The following is a 16947-nucleotide window of genomic DNA, read 5'->3' as shown; positions in this document are numbered from 1 at the left end:
CACATAATCAAATTCAGTCAGCTAATAAAGCTTGATCATTTAATGCAATCTAACATACCATTTAATATGAAGCATCAACCGTCTATATAGAAAACACTGACCTGTCCTGTATTGGCAATCTGAAAGACTATAGGAAAAATGTTTGATAGATGCTATTAACCTACTTGGATAGGCTTAAACGGAATCCACAAACTAGCCTAAATCAGACTATTTGAGCTTAAAGTCCGTACTGCTTATTTAAACATACGAAAGAATGTCGTCCAATACCTGCGCTTTCATTGATGACCTCAGCGGGGAAAGAAATGTACTTGAGGCGTGTAAATGCGCGCTCTTTACTGACTTGCGTTACCGGTAGATTCATAGATGACATTTCACTCACGCTTGATCCGTCAACGTCACATGCTGTAGCTACTCTATTCATGATTGGTCACTGCCAAATTAAAATATTAAAAGAACGATGAAATAACGTTATTAACCGGTTAATGGCCATTTCAAATTAACGTTTCTGTTCAGAACGATTCAAATTGATTTTGATTTCGTTTTTGTTCCTCTTAAAATTTCGTTCGTTTCCGGTTTTTGTTTTCGTTCACATGACTGCATTTCCAAACAGCACATCTGCCTCTGAAAGCATGTCAACACGTTTATTGAGACGCACAAATTTCTCTGAGATGCAAATAATTTATCATATACGAAAATGATTGTATATGGTGGCTTCTCCTATGTTTCTTAGTGATTTTTTAGCGGTAGTTTATCAGGAAGTGACGATTATGTTCTCTTCGACTCACTGGACGGTGCTTTATTCGCAAATGTTTTATGCGATATTGCATTTTTGCGCATAAATTATATTCGCTACTTTGGATGGAAACATAGCTAGTGATGAGCGCTGCTTTTTACTCAAAGTTGAACATTGTTCAACTCTCGTGGACCAATAAAAAAACACCCGAGCGCTCAGCGTGAAATAGACGTTACACTCCTGCCGTTTTAAAAAACGCAAACAATTGGAAAAAAACGCTAGCCACAGGAAAAAACGCCTTGGTGGACACGCAGCCTTACATATACCCGTCCCTAAAATACGCCATTATTGTGATTTAAAAGTCAGTGAGTACTGAAAGTTGCTGCTAATGTAGAAAGCCGTGCTGCGTGAAAGGATTGAGATGTTTAGATGTCCTTGAGTAAGTGTTGGATAGCACACATTTTGCACACTGTGTAAAGCTTGGAAGTGGCTTTAAATCAACTTCTGAATGGGGTCAGGTGGCTTTTTCATCTAGGCATAATTATAATTAACATGAGTTTTGACTTTTATGTTGAAGCTTTTTTGGCTTTGTTCCTTGTCCATGTGCTCTTGCTTTGTAAATTGACTTTTAGTTTGTAATGTTGTTCTGTTCCTGTTACCCTTCGTGATTCCCTGATTGTTCGCACCTGTGTTTTGTTACCCTGATTAGACCGTGTATTTAATGCTGCGTTCAAGATGAGGTCGAAATAGGAATTTCCTAAATACTTGAAATGTCCCACTTCTCAATCACACGTCACGTTCACATGTTGATCACATGATGTCGGCAATAAGACAATAATAACACAATAAGAGCCTTTTGTGTGTTTTTTTGTGTGAAGTTATAGGAAAGCGGATGAAAAGTAAAAATTAAGGTATCATTATATCAACTTAAAGTCTTAGGGCTAGATTTACTAAAAGCTCCAGCGCAAACCCTCAAACTACTGTCAGGATTGACTAAAGACACGCAGTTATAAACTAGCGCTGAAAAGGCATGCAGGGTTATTTTTGTGGCTGATCTTATTGCATATGCATTTGTAGGAGTTTCCCTTTCAGACGCAGTTTTTATGGGGGGAGAGTATTTAAACGAGTGGTTGATTATAATTTCACTTTTTTAACTGTAGTTAGTGTGTAATGTTACTGTTTGAGCATACACAACATCTGCAAAGTTAAATATAAATTACATAAACCCGCCCCCATGAACACACAACAAAGGGGTGAGATTATCATGACAGAATATGCTAATCAATGACTTGAAGATAGTTATAACTCCACATCAGCTACATAAAATTCATCAACTAACCATTCAGAAACATCTTGTCTCATTCTACATGTTGTCATGTCAGTTGTTCTTCTTGAGTCTCTCCATCATTGTCTGACTCTGAGCTGCTAACTGGAGTTCTTGAAGCTCCGCCCAGTGAGCAGCAGCTCATTTGCATTTAAAGGGACACACACAAAAACGGCACGTTTTTGCTCACCCTCAAAAAGTGACAATTTTAACATGCTAAGAAAAATTATCTGTGGGGTATTTTGAGCTAAAACTTCACATACACACTCTGGGGACATCAGAGACTTATTTTACATTTTGTACATAGGGAAAATCAACCAAGGTGATTTACTAAGGTTTGCGCTCGCCAATTTACTGGTGTTTGTGCCATTATTTACCACCCAAAAAAAGCATGTCTTAACCCTTAATCGTCCCTTGGGCTCCAGCTGACCCCACTGGACTTTTCCTCCATTTTTAAAAAGTGTTCCCTTCATCTCAGGGCCATGAGACTCTGTGACTTTTCCTAAATAATCTATCTAAACATGCACACAAAATCTGGGCTTGATTTGGTTGTTCTAAAGGTGTGTACAACATTTTTTACCGTTTAAGTCCCTCGGGGTCAGATTAACCCCACATTGAATGAAAATGAATGGGAAAGTGTAAAAAAAAAACTTTTTTTTTTTTTTTTTACTTTTTTCGTCAAATTTTTTTTACTAAATCCAGTATAAATCTGAAAATTTCTACATTTATATCAAGGTCTAGTCCTAGAGCATAAACACAAAGTAGAACAAATTTTCTATCTCATACACACACACGCACACACACACAAACTCACACACACACACACACACACACACACACAAACTCACACATGTGTGTGACTGCAACAGAGAGTATTTTCATTGAAATTGGCAAATAAAATCAACAAACCTGGCATAAATCTGAAAAAATTCCATACATAAATGAAGGACAAATACTAGAGCACAAATGCAACATGGAACAATCATGAGAAAGAGAGGGAAAAGGGCAAATAAAAGAAAGATGAAAGGCAGCTTAACTTTTGCATAACCCTATGGACCTCTAGTGGATAATGTGGTCATTGCACTCGCTCTCTTTAACTATAATTCCTAAAGTTTTTCCACAAACCTACAGACGGCGGTATTCTATCCCTAACACACAGAGCAATGTCCAAAAACTATTTATATTTATTTAAGATCATCATTCAAGTGATTTTTTCATTAAGAAATCATTTTTAATGAGCCAATTTATGACATAGTTAAGTATTTGTGCAGTAAATAGGTAAAAAAACTACCAAATACCCACAAAAACACAGCATAAATGTATAGTTGAGAAGTAAATAAAAAAAATTATATATAGTTTTCCATGTAAAAAATGTATATTTCCTTATGCAATCGCTCTGTAAATGTTTGGGGTCTATCTGAACCCAAGGGACTCAAACGTAAACCCTGAGGGACGATTAAGGGTTAATCCAGACGCTCACCCATTGGCTCACCCAATTTGCCCCGTTTAGTAAATCTGGCTCTTAGGATGTTAAAGAGGCCGCCATCTTGGAAGTGGCATCAAATGGCAGGACTCGCTAAGGTCTGGGTTGATCGATCTGCCCCAAATTCACAGTTCAAACAGCGTTCCACGCATTATTTTCAAGTAGGAGGTGGGGAAAATCCAAGTCAAGTCCTTACATGGATGCATTGGCGGTGTGCTCAGTTCTGGTTGCTTTTTATTTATTGCATGTTCTTTTGTTATCATTAAATGAAAAATGAATACTGCATTTGGGTCCTGCTCTACCTTGAGTTCAACCTTACAGATGTACTGTACTTCAATGCTTATGTCCAAAACGGACCACTTTATAGAGTTTTATAAGAAGTGTGGCATGTTCTTTAATCTAAATGATAACTTTCATGCACTTCATTTTCATGGGTCTTACTATTTTTACAGCATGGTAAAAAAAAAAAAAAGCTATACTTTGCACTTTGAATGTTGAAAACTAGAATGAGTCATGCTTTTCTTTTAATAAATGTGAAAAATCTCTTTGTATATATATTTCAGATCACCAGAAGCTGGACAGGGAGGCTAGGATCTGCAGACTGCTGAAGCACTCCAATATTGGTAAGTTATCAAGCTATCCAAATGAGATTGTAACATAATCTTGTTGTAATATGAAGCCAGTGTAACTGCCGTTAATGAACCAGGCAATCTTAAGGATTCTAAGACTAACCTCATTATTTTAGGCCAAGCTTTTTAGACGTTATAAGCCATTTTTCAGGTACTCTCTGGGTATGACCAAGTTTCAATATGTCAAAGCCGTGCCAAATATAGCTTCACATTCTGATTGGTGTGCTCACCATAATTATTGATGCATGTTTGGTAGGCCTATCAAAACGTTTTAATAGCTTTATATGTTTTGGAGACAATCTGAGAAATTCTCTTGGAGAAGTACAAAAAAAAACATGTAAATTGACTATTTATTGTCTGAGGAAACTTTGAACTTTTAATATGGATGTTTCTTTGATGAAAATGTTTTTCACCTTGTTTTATTGAATCTGTCTTAAGTTTTTCCATTATTTGTTGGTATGGCGTGGTATGGTATCTTGATGTGAAGAATATGAGTAAGTTGAGTAGTATAATTAAAATATGCAGCAAGATAGTGGGGACCAACTTAAGGACAATCACACAAATTTATGAACCTGCTTCCCTCAGGTCGGATATTTAAACTCCCTTTTTGCAAATCAAATTGATATAAGAATTCCTTTATACCTGATGCAATCATATTTTCAAATGACTTATTATAAAATGTGTTTATTTAGTGTGTGTCTGTATACTGCTGTCCATAAATAATTGCCTTCAAGGACAATAAAGTTAAGTAATGTGGTGTAGTAGCATCAACAACAGTGCAAATCTGAGTTTTTAATTACGCTAGAGGATCCGAGACAGCTTTTTATCATCTGTAATGCGGAGGTAGGGGGAGAATAATAATAACTAGCTACATTTTGTAGACCAAAGGGGAAATCTGTATAATTAATTCTGATCAATTAAAGCATTTGGATCGAGCAACTGATTTGTGATGTCTAACAGAGGATGTCTATAGGACATTAGTCTCTTGGCTATAGACGATAATGTGCTAATACAGATCTAACCGTTTCAAAGAGCACACACTGTACTGGAGCTGTGCATGATTAGGGACGCGAGGGTTCAAGCTGAAGCAGAATGAACAATCAAAAGAGTGAAGTTATGGCAGTATTGAAGGAGACAGCAGTTTCAGTTCTAACGCATCTTTGTGAAAAGGGGATACTTAATGCATCAATTAATAAGACAGAGTCTAATACGTGCACATTTTGCCTGTTTGAAAGACAGTCCTGATGCAATTCGTTGAGGATCCAGTTCATCTTTGCTGAAGTTGTGTTGATGAGAGAGAACCAGATTGATGGTGAATGGAAAGGCAAAGCCGCAGCCTGCCACAAACTTAGGGGTCCTTTGAAGACTTCTAGCTCAGCATCCCAATGTTCATGTGAAAATTTCTTATTCTTCCTTCTCCCAATGTATTTTTCACCAGTGATCTTTTAAAATGCATGGATATCATCTTCGGGAGTTGAGTGAGCCAGTAGGTGGTCACTGGAGATGGTGGTCTAGTGGGTTAAACCAGGGGTTTTCAAACTTTATGATGCCAAGGACCCCCAAATATGATTAACCTTTTATGAGGGACCCCCTTCCTAAAATCCATATCTATCTTTTTATCTATGGAAAAAACATTCAAACGGTTAGATAAATAGTAAGTGTGACAATATAAATACAACATATCATTTCCAAGCTTAAATTGGCTATATATGTTGGATGTATAAACCTGAAGCAGAACATTTTCAATTAAAAATAATTTGTATAAGCAGCTTACATACTATAAATGTATGTAAGCAGCTCACATACTGCCTTACAACCCCAGTGAGCGAGATAAAGGGGACTATAGTGAGGAAAAACTCACTAAAGATACAAAGCAAACATATATGTGACGAGCAGGGCGAGCGAGAGCCGTGAGAGAGCGACGCGAGGCCGGTGAGTGATTGGATGATGAGCGCCAGCTGCGCGTTACACCCATAGATCTACATAATAAAGACTCGATGTCTTACGGCGGAGTCTCTAACGTCATCACCGGCGGCCATCTTGTCACAGGCAGGGCTCTGTGGCTCCTTATGTAAGGCGAGTGATCTGAACACAAATACCCTTATCTCGCTGAAATCTTGACGGATTTAAAAATGGTTTGGTTTCTTACAAACGTTATTAACTTGGCTATAATTCTGGATGCTTGAACAAATTATGAATAATTATTCATAAGTGTGCAGTGTCATAACTACATCTCTGATGTTTATAACAAACCAAACAGTTTGAAAATCGGTAGAAAATTTAGCAAGTTATGGTTATTTATAAAGTACACTCACCATTAAAACACAATATTACGAATGAGCGAGCTGCCTGTGACAAGATGGCCGCCAGGTGCGGACTTTGACCTCCATTGGCCAGCAGCGCGGACGAGACATCTAGCCTTTATTATGTCTATCTATGGTTACACCAGTCTTGGATCTCTCACAGAGGAGTGACGGGAGCATAAAAGGAGGAGCGACGACTTTTAAACATTCACCGATTCACACCTCCTTCTTCCCATAACTATGAACTGTGTTACAATATACAATTCTGGAAAGTATGTATACGGCAAGAAAGGAGAGAAACATTTAGAACTGAAACCGTTAGAATGTTCGGTAGACTTTATCCATTTTTGGTTTGTGTTTTTATCAGGGCTCTGAACCGGTTCAAGGAACGAAAACGAAAACCGGAAATGAACGAAATTAAGAGGAACAAAAACGAAAACGAAATTAAAATCAATTTGAATCGTTCTGAACAGAAACGTTAATTTGAAATGACCATTAACCGGTTAATAACGTTATTTTATCGTTCTCTTTAATATTTTAATTTGGCAGTGACCAATCATGAATAGAGTAGCTACAGCATGTGACGTTGACGGATCAAGAGTGAAATGTCATCTATGAATCTACCGGTAACTCAAGTCAGTATGAGCGCGCATTTACATGCCTCAAGTACATTTCTTTCCCCACTGAGGTCATCAATGAAGCGCAGGTATTGGACGACATTCTTTTCGAATGTTTAAATAAGCAGTTCGGACTTTAAGCTCAAATAGTCTGATTTAGGCTAGTTTATGGATTCCGTTTAAGCCTATCCAAGTAGGCTATAGCATATCTATCAACATTTTTCCTATAGTCTTTCAGATTGCCGGACAGGTCAGTGTTTTCTATATAGACGGTAGATGCTTCATATTAAATGGTATGTTAGATTGCATTAAATGATCAAGCTTTATTAGCTGACTGAATTTGATTATGTGATGCAGTGTTTGCTTTGAAATTACCAGTTGACGGTGCATTAAAAGAGCAATGGTTATCCAGTTTATTTATTCTTTATTCATGCGATATTTAAAGCAAGTCGTGTTGAAAAAAAGTTATGTACAAAGAATGTTATCACTCTTCTGAAAAGAATTAGGCATAAGAGCCACTTTCGATTGTCTAACGCTCCATTTAAACAGGTCCACTGTTTATGCCTTGTAATTAATGCATGTATTTCTGTTGTGGTTTTAAAAATGTTGTGAAATAAATATTCAATTTTAATTACCATGCGTTATATTATTATTGAGTGAAAATAAGTCTATTTATACATATTTGTTTAAAGTATAGGCTAAATTAAAATAACGTTATTAACCGGTATTTTTTCAAATCAAACCGTTTTCGGAACAGTAATGTTTATTGAGGAACGCAAACACGGAAACGCTATAATATCGATTCTGCTCGGACTGAACCGATTGATATTTTTTTCCGTTTTTAAGCCCTGGTTTTTATTCTCTGAAATTTTAGAAATCTTAGAACCTACTGGAGGACCCCTGGTTTGAAAACCCCTGGGTTAAACCACTGAATTTATACACAGAAGGAAGGTTGCTGGTTCAATCCCAGCAGTTGCCACCACCAGTGTGTCCTTGAGCAAGGAATTTTACTCCATGTTGCTCCAGGGGGATTGTCCCTGTAATAAGTGCACTGTAAGTTGCTTTGTATAAAAGCGTCTGCCAAATGCATAAATGTAAATGTACCTTTCTCTGAAATGTTGCCGTCAACAGTAACCAGGTGAGACAAAGGGCCCACGACCGATCTAAAATATCCAGATAGAAATGTGTTGCTGTATACCTTAAGGAGTATTTCAGAGGGAAAGTTTACTCCTTTAGCCGCGTTTCCACTGCAGGAACTTTCCCCAGGAACTAGGGGCTTTGGGGTGGTACTCTGTGTGTTTCGACCGCAGGAACCGGGGTTTAAATAAAGTTCAGGGTAAAGATTTCCCCCTCAAAATGGCCCTGCTCGCGAGGTAGTACTTTTAGTAAGTTCAGGAACTTTCGGGGATAGGACTTGGGCGCTGAACATGCTGATTAGTTGAGCTCACGCAGCATTTTATTTCAACCTAAAAGTCTGTTGCGGTGCGTGCAGTAAGAGTCGTTTGCTATTCGAAACGTCAATGGGTTTTAAAAAATACGCCCGATGGACCGACGACGAGGTTCAGGAAAGTCGAGTGCAGTCCTACGTCACCGGACTAATCTTCACGGTACTTTAGACCGCGATGGAAACATAGACAGCAGCAGGTCTGGGGGAAAAGAGTTATTGGGACCAATTGTTTCGGCTAATTTCGGTGGAAACATTTCGGCTTTAGTCTTTAATCAGGGTGCATATCCTCCTGAGAACCAGAATAAAAGTAGTTTGAATTTAGTATTTTACATGTCATTACATTGTTTAGAGTAGGGCTGCAGGATTATTCGCAATTAACCCGAAATCAAACCGCAATTAAACCGATTTGGCTGTAATTATTTTATTTTTTTATGCACAGCTTGTCGGTGAAGCACGGCTCTGTGATCAGTAGTAAATGCTGCTCCATCTGAAAGCACTGCGAGTTTGAGGAAAGCATCTTTCCAAACATGAGAAGCATTTATGAGCCTCTTGTCCTTTAAAAGACAACAATTAATTACACGTTTTTACTCCAAACTCACTTCATATAAGTGATAAAGGCTATGTCGATTAGCATTGAGGTATACATATACTTTACTATCATGAAAATACCCAAAGAATTCAGATAAACCATATACTGTCGTAGTCGTGTGTTTATTAAAGGAACACGCTACTTTTTTTGAAAATAGGCTCATTTTCCAAATAAAACAGTTGAGTTTGACCGTTTTCAAATCCATTCAGCCGATCTCCGGGTCTGGTGGTTGCACTTTTAGCATAGCTTAGCATAGATCGTTGAATCTGATTAGACCGTTAGCATCTCGCTCAAAAAATGACCAAAGAGTTTCGATATTTTTCCTATTTAAAACTTGACTCTTCTGTAGTTACATCGTGTACTAAGACTGATGGAAAATGAAAAGTTGTTTTAGGCTGCGTTCACACTGCAGGCTGAAACGACCCAATTCCGATTTTTTTTGCCCTTATGCGACCTGTATCTGATCTTTTCATGACAGTCTGAACGACACAGATCCGATCTTTTCAAATGCGACCCAGGCCACTTGGGTATGTGGTCCAAATCCGATACATATCCGATCTTTAGAAATGCGTCTTCAGTCTGAACTGCCAGGTCACATGTATCCGACCGTCGTTGATACGCGACAAACGTCATCATTGTAACTCCCGTTCCTTACTCCAGTCCAGTGGTGGCGGTAATGCACAAGAAATAGTTGCTAACCGCCAATAAAAGAAGAAGTACGCACCTGTTGCTAGCCAATACACTCCAACTCCAACGCGTTTCTGCACTGTTATGGGCCACCGCAGACGTGTCTCTTCCCGTGACAAAGTTAGTTGAAGGCGCTCGCAAACATAATTGAAGGTGGATCTGGTCATTCTGAAGTTACTGACGAATTCGGTATCAGTAAAGCCACTCACATCAGTATCCCACCACTCCTGGCTGCGACTCCGCACACACACGTTTCTCTGTGCCGACGTTGCTACCACTGCTCCACAAAACGCCATGGCCAAAAACTTTGCTCTCCTCCTCTTTTTTAATTTTCTTCTTAACATGAGAAGGTTGTAATGGTGCTGGCTCCGTTGCGAAAATAACTTTAATAAAGCTAAACGAACTCCAATGCTGACACCCATATTTGGCTACTTCCGTAAACAACAAGTGACGTCGTTGACCGTTGAGTACTCTTCTGCACATGCGGGTCACTTCTGGGTCATTTCACGTTCACACAGGAGATCACAAACGGTCGCATTTAATTGGAAATGTGAACGGCCTTGCAAAAAAATCTAATTTTTTCAAAAAATCGGAATTGAGCATTAAGCCCTGCAGTGTGAACACAGCCTTATTCTAGGCCGATATGGCTAGGAACTATACTCTCATTCCTGCGTAATAATCAAGAGCCGTCCCATGAGTGCCGCTAAGCAACGATATTACACAGCGCCTGAAAATAGGCTAAATTCAGTCAACATAACCAACATGACAACCTGCTTGCACAGGGAGCATGCCTGGTAACCATGGAGACATGTGTGAGAGACAATTAAGAAGATATTTACTTTAGTGCAGATCCTGAACCCTCCTGAATACACTGAAGATTAGGTTGTCACATTGGTTATGTTGACGGAAGTTTGTCTATTTTCAGGCACTGTGTAATGTCATTGCGCCGCTGCACTCATGGTTATTATGCGTATTATGAATGAGAGTATAGTTCATAGCTTTTAAATATGAAAAATATCAAAACTCTTTGGTCATTCGAGCGAGATGCTAACGGTCTAATCAGATTCAATTATCTATGCTAAGCTATGCTAAAAGTGCTACTGCCAGACCCGGAGATCGGCTGAATGGATTCAAAAACGGTCAAACTCAACTGGTTAACTCTAGGGTAGACGGAAAATTAGCCTATTTTCAAAAATAGTGGCGTGTTCCTTTAATCAATCAAATAATTTCAATAAATCTTCTGTTTATTCAGCTACAGCGGTAGTATGATGCCCACAGGGATTTCCTGGAAGCCTTTGCCAAATCGCGTGCGGTTTAATTCCGATTAATGTTCAGCTCTAGTTTAGAGCATGAGAAACAAATGAAAAAAAACATTTTTGAAAAAATATATTTTATTCATTTATGCTATGTCCTCTGTAGTGGACACCAGGAGTCAGTAGTTTAAAAAATAAAAAGACATGAAATGGCATGTATAGGCAAAAAAAAATTGTTTTTTTTTTCATTCACCAATCAATTTTTAGGTCTCAGGATTTAAAAAAAAAAAATTGTATAAAGATGATTCTCAACTATGTTCAGATATAGTGGCATGAATTGATTTACCATTTTACTTTATGCAATATGTGAGTAAAATGGCCATAAAAGGGTTTTCCCATTCAATACGATGTAGACATTCACTGGATCTAATTAGCATATTAATGTGTTCGTGGGGTAGCTTGTAATAAAAAAGAAGTGTAATAATGGGAGTAGTATTTGGCAACATTCTCACAACAAAATCTATCTGCTATATAATTTCACTTGTGTCTGTTAGTCCTGGAGTTCTCTATTAAATCAATGCCTTGTTCTGTTACAGAAAGTCAGATTTTGATAAGAAAGCCCATGACATTTTCCTGAGATGTTGATTTATGACAAACAATTTGAATATTAGTCAATTAGTAAATTACTAAATATTATCATATTTCCATAAGAGTGCTAAATTGAAAAAAGCCTTCCCAGAAGAGCTGAAGCTGTTAGAGCTGCAAAGGGTGGGCCGACTCCATATTAAACCCTACGGATTAAGAATGGGATGGCATTAAAGTTCATGTACATGTAAAGGCAGGCGTCCCAAAACTTTTGGCAATATAGTGTATGCTGGCAGAGAAATTCACTCAAATATAATGTCCACTACAAAGGAAAAAAGTCCCAGGAGGATATGAAATTGGATTGGGTGTTAACAGAAAAAAACTTCTTATAATAATAACATGTAATATGTATATGAGTAAACAAAATATAATGTAAATTAACATACAGGAAATAAAAATTGCAGCTCATAGATACCAGACATGTTATTGTCAGGATTATGTTTTTCTTATGTTTGTTAGCTTCCAAATGTGTGTCAGTTTGTTCAGTTCACCTGTTGTTCATTAATTAACTCAATAATTAATCCGGTCCGGTCTGGTCTCATTGATTGGTTGTTTTCTTGTTTTCCTGTGATCTGTTGAATTTTTGGATTAAAGAGTGTTTGTGTGATATACTCCTGCGCCGTGCACTTTGTACAGCCACCAATGACAGTTACATATAAACATAAATGTTATCTTGGATAACTACAGCATTCATTCAAAAGAGTTTGAATTCATACATAGGCAAAACAATATAAAAGAAGATTATCATGAGATGGAAACGTTTATACAGAGTAGTGCTTCAGAACTCACTGCCACAGTGTTACCTCATATTGTTCCCTTTTAATGAGCATGAAACAACTGTGTATGTGTTTCGGTACATTTTCAGAAGAGTTCTGTTGCCGAAACATGGCTAGGGCATGTTATAATGCGGTTGCTAGGGTGCTCTGAATGGTTGCTAAGGCATGGCTAGGCAGTTGCCATGGTAATACTGACTATTTGCTGAACTGAGTGAATAGAGTGAACTCTAGACTACATGACACTGAAAATGGTATAGAGGGATATCTTCGGATCAATGTACAGTATGTATATGGGGTGCTATTGCTATGGACCTTCATGTCTCCTCGATTCTTAAAAAATACTGTCCCTCACACTTGTTTTGGCCCATATCTGCTAATCAATTCAAATGTTTTGCTAGCTTTTTGCCAGGAGCCTCTTGAGATGCATACTAAAATATTGTGTGCATCAGGCATAAGGTTTATGACAAGGTGACAGCATGGGATTTTTTTCAGCATGGAATTTTTATTCTAGCTCTACGGCTAGAGTTGACTTGAATTAGTCTTACAGCGCTATCTCATGGCCGATTCTCACCAGATTTGGTACACCGTCTAATTTATACAGCCTCTATGGATCTGCCAAATTTCATAATGATCAGTTATTCACAAACTGAATTACTGGCTCCGGAAATTTGATTGGCTGCTGGCGGCCATTTTGTTGCTTTACACGATTTAATTTAAAAAAAAGATTTCATCGGACTTACCTCAAAAAAGATACACATCAAATTACATTTTCCTTGATCAAACAGCATAAATGGCTTTGTAAATGTACATGCAAGTGACTTTTTGCTTGTCTGGCTATCACCAGACCAAACTGAATTTAAGATTGAACGCTGGTTGGGGAGTGTATTTTCTACTGCACAAGAGGCGTGATAAACGAGCATACATTAAATGATTCTGTACGCAATTGGATAGTCCTTCAACCAATCAGACCACAAGAGGCGTGATCAACGGGCAACGACCCATCGCTTCTCTATCCACCATCGTGTTTAACCCGCCAATAGCGCGCCAGGTGGATAAGCCCGTCTGTGATTGGTTCCCGCAAAAGTGTGACAGAAGCAGTAGAAATGAATGTACAGGTTTCCAGACTGAGCTGCAGGCCGAAATCAAATCGCCGGCAGATCAGGCTGGGTTTAACTTTTTGCTTGAAATCCTAATAAAAAGATTGCAAAAACAACACTATCAAACTTTTAATTTGCATTTGCAAGGGTGGGCGAACACATACTAAAGGCACAATATGTAAGAAATCCAAAAACCACTAGAGCAATGCTATATATTTTGTTGACTTGTGTAATTACATTATCCCAAATGTTTCCAACAATGTTTAAATCCAGAGAAATCAGCCACTTTATCCGGTGTAACGGCCTGTGTCATTGTGTCAATGCCATCCTCAAGTCTTCATTCTACACCACACAATATGTTTTAAAATGAATTGCATGCCATTTAGCAAAATCATCCAGCTTTTATTAATATATTCTAATATCGATCTAGTACTGCAATACGCAACAAGCGCCTCATCCAGCCACTGAGTGAACGCACCGTCACGTTATAACAACTTTTTTCAAATGTATTTTACTATGATTGTTTTGACCAAGTAAAACCCACAATTTTAACCTTCATCCTGATGATGATGATGTTGAATACTTTACTCATACCTTCAGGGAAATTCAAACATCCAGTAGCTCACACAACACCAAACAGTTACAGACAATAGAAACACACAAACACCCAAATTCTAATAAATAGACACAACAGCCACAACAACCTATTTAAAAAGTTGCACAATAATGCATAGTAGTATACATGTTTAAATGACACCTTGGCCTAAGAATACATAGTTAACTCCTCTCCTCGCATACTGTATAAAATCTTTCCCTCGTGGGTCAAAATGACCAGAAATCCTAAATTATGCCTTTTTTTTTTGTTGTTGTTGTATATAAGAAAGCTTATATAATTTCATTTTATAATATTTCTAGATTTTATCAATAAATAATTTAAGCACATTCTTTCAACTTAAATTCAAAATAACTCAATTATAAATGTCATAACCAGCTCAAATCAGCTCAAAATATCCCACATTGAGTCAATTTGGGTGTGACTTCTTGTGGAAAAATAATAAGATAACATGATATGCATGTAGACATTATAAAATCTTTTAGCATTTTTTTCGGTTTTCTATGTATATAGGCCTACTGAAGCATACATTCATTGCTAAGGGGGTCGAATTGACCCGCCAGTGAATGATTTGTTCCTTTTTAAAATTTCAACCTCATAAACGTATTCTTGGTTCAAGTGCGACAAAAGTCCTGAGGTGTTGGACCACTCCGATGAACACTCAATTTGAAGAAAAAAAAAGAGAGTTTCAGGTCAAAATGACCTGAGGGAAAGAACAAATGAAGTGACCTGTATGAACGTTAATTCAGCACTTGCGACTGTTTCATTAGAATCAAATAAAATAATGTGATTTTAAGTTATGAAATGTATCTGTTACAAAGTTCAAGTTCAGGGAAGGAGGCGGACGTCAAACATGATTTTAATCGTAAAATAAACATAAACAACAAAGCGAATGGAGCGGAAGTGGCCGACTGCGGTATTTAAGCGTAATAAAAAAGCAATGTAAAACGTCCCAGGCTCTCAGCCCTACCCTCCTTCATACCACAGTAACATTAATAAAACATTGATACATTAGATCACAAATGAACATGTCCAGTCGGATTGCTTTCCATCGGTTGTGGAGGTGAAAACTACAACTCCCATGATTCTACACTCATTTACAGCGCCATCAAGCTACACCTACACTCTCAGAAAATAAGGTACAGTGGAGGTACAATTTTGTTCCAAGGTACACAATTGGTCCATTAAACCATTGGCAGGCAAGTTCAGTCCTAGAGAGTCGCTGTCATGCAGAGTTTGGCTCCAACCCTGAAAGACGTCTATAGATGCTCTTATTGAGAATTAACAGAGGTTTAGATGTTGGTTTTATTGAAAATATGTATAACTCACCATTATGGAGATCAGTGTTTCATTTAGTTGCCCAGTTTGACTCTTGGCTTTTTATGCGAGTTTGTGGTTTTTGTTACAGTGTTAACAAAACACACAATCTGTTCAAATCAATAGAAGCCACTAACAAAAATTTCAGTTAAGAAAATTTTTTGACTAAACACATCACTGACTAAAACTAATAATTCATAATATTCACCAACAATACTTTCTTGCCACAGATCAGACCTTTCCCCCCTAGGGGGGAAAGGTCTAGACGCACACAGATATCAAGAATCAGCATATGAATCTCAACAATGGTGACGTACTTAATGCTGCAATGCATGCTGGGAGTCATGAGTTTTTTACTATAGTGGCTTAGTAGGGTTGGAGCTAAACTCTGCAGGACATCAGCTCTCTAGGACCGAACTTGCCGACCCCTGACTTAGAGGTACAAAAATGTACCCTCAAGGGTCCCACCCCAGTGGCCAAACTTACATACTGTGCCTTTAACACAAACAGGGTGGAGACAGGGTGTGTAGGGCTGTTGCTTCGTAGCATGAAAGTCCCCGGTCGAGTCCAGGCTGAGTCAGGCGGCCTTTCTGAGTGGAGTTTGCATGTCCTCTCTGTGTTGGTGTTCTGTGTTCATGCAGAACAGGTCAATTGGAGACACTAAATTGTCTATATTTCTGTGAGATTTCCTTGCCTGAGGCGCTGGGGTAAGCTCCAGCATCCCCTAGACCAGGGGTAGGCAAGTTCAGTCCTAAAGAGCCACTGTCCTGCAGAGTTTAGCTCCAACCCTAATCAAACACACCTGAACAAGCCCATCAGTGTCTTCAGGATTACTAAAGCTACAGACAGGTGAGGGTTTTTCAGGGTTGGAGTCAAACTCTGCAGGACAGCGGCTCTCTAGGACCGAACTTGCCTACCCCTGGTCTAGACAAACAGTGTGGAAAATGAATGGAGTATCATGAGTGTATCTCCAGTTGAGGTGGCAATTGCACTAAAAACGCAGTCAAACAAGATAAAACCCTTTTTACAAGAGTGAACTGGCCAAGAAGGCAGCAAAGGACACACTAACAGTTCACATATCAAGCAAACACAATCCAGGCCAAGTTATAGAGCCATAAATTCAGCCAGAAGAGGGAGAATCAACAATTCCCACAGTTTTAGTCCCTACAACACCTAAAATGAACAGTGTATGCCTTCCCTAATAATACAAATAATCCAAATAGAGGTGAATGTCTTCAAATCACTCTAAACATGGCACAAATGTTGGTAGAACAAATCTATCACTGTTAAAAATTACCTGTACATTTTACAGTAAAATACTGGCAGCAGGGTTGCCAGCCAGTTACTGTATTTTTTTACAGTAGTGGTTCTGTAATTTAATTTACAGAATTTTACTGTATTCTTTGATTTCAGTAAATATAGTAAAATTCTGTC

At 38.2% G+C, this 16947-nt stretch overlaps 1 protein-coding gene across 1 annotated transcript in view; it reads left to right on the top strand.

Annotated features, from left to right (window-relative positions):
• The window catches only part of camk2a (calcium/calmodulin-dependent protein kinase II alpha), a gene marked incomplete at its 5' end in the record, with an annotated part of 125446 nt that overhangs the window by 44088 nt on the left and 64411 nt on the right, over window positions 1-16947 (top strand). The window contains one exon of the mRNA XM_079835240.1: window positions 4104-4163. Coding sequence (XP_079691366.1) covers window positions 4104-4163 — 60 coding nt within the window. The remainder of the gene's footprint in view (window positions 1-4103; window positions 4164-16947) is intronic.

The sequence above is a fragment of the Gobio gobio genome, assembly GCF_949357685.1.
Source record: "Gobio gobio genome assembly, chromosome: 14".
In the NCBI taxonomy this organism is placed as follows: Eukaryota; Metazoa; Chordata; class Actinopteri; order Cypriniformes; family Gobionidae; genus Gobio; species Gobio gobio.
The sequence above is the reverse complement of the archived record's forward strand: the minus strand, read 5'-3'. Positions and strand labels throughout refer to the sequence as shown.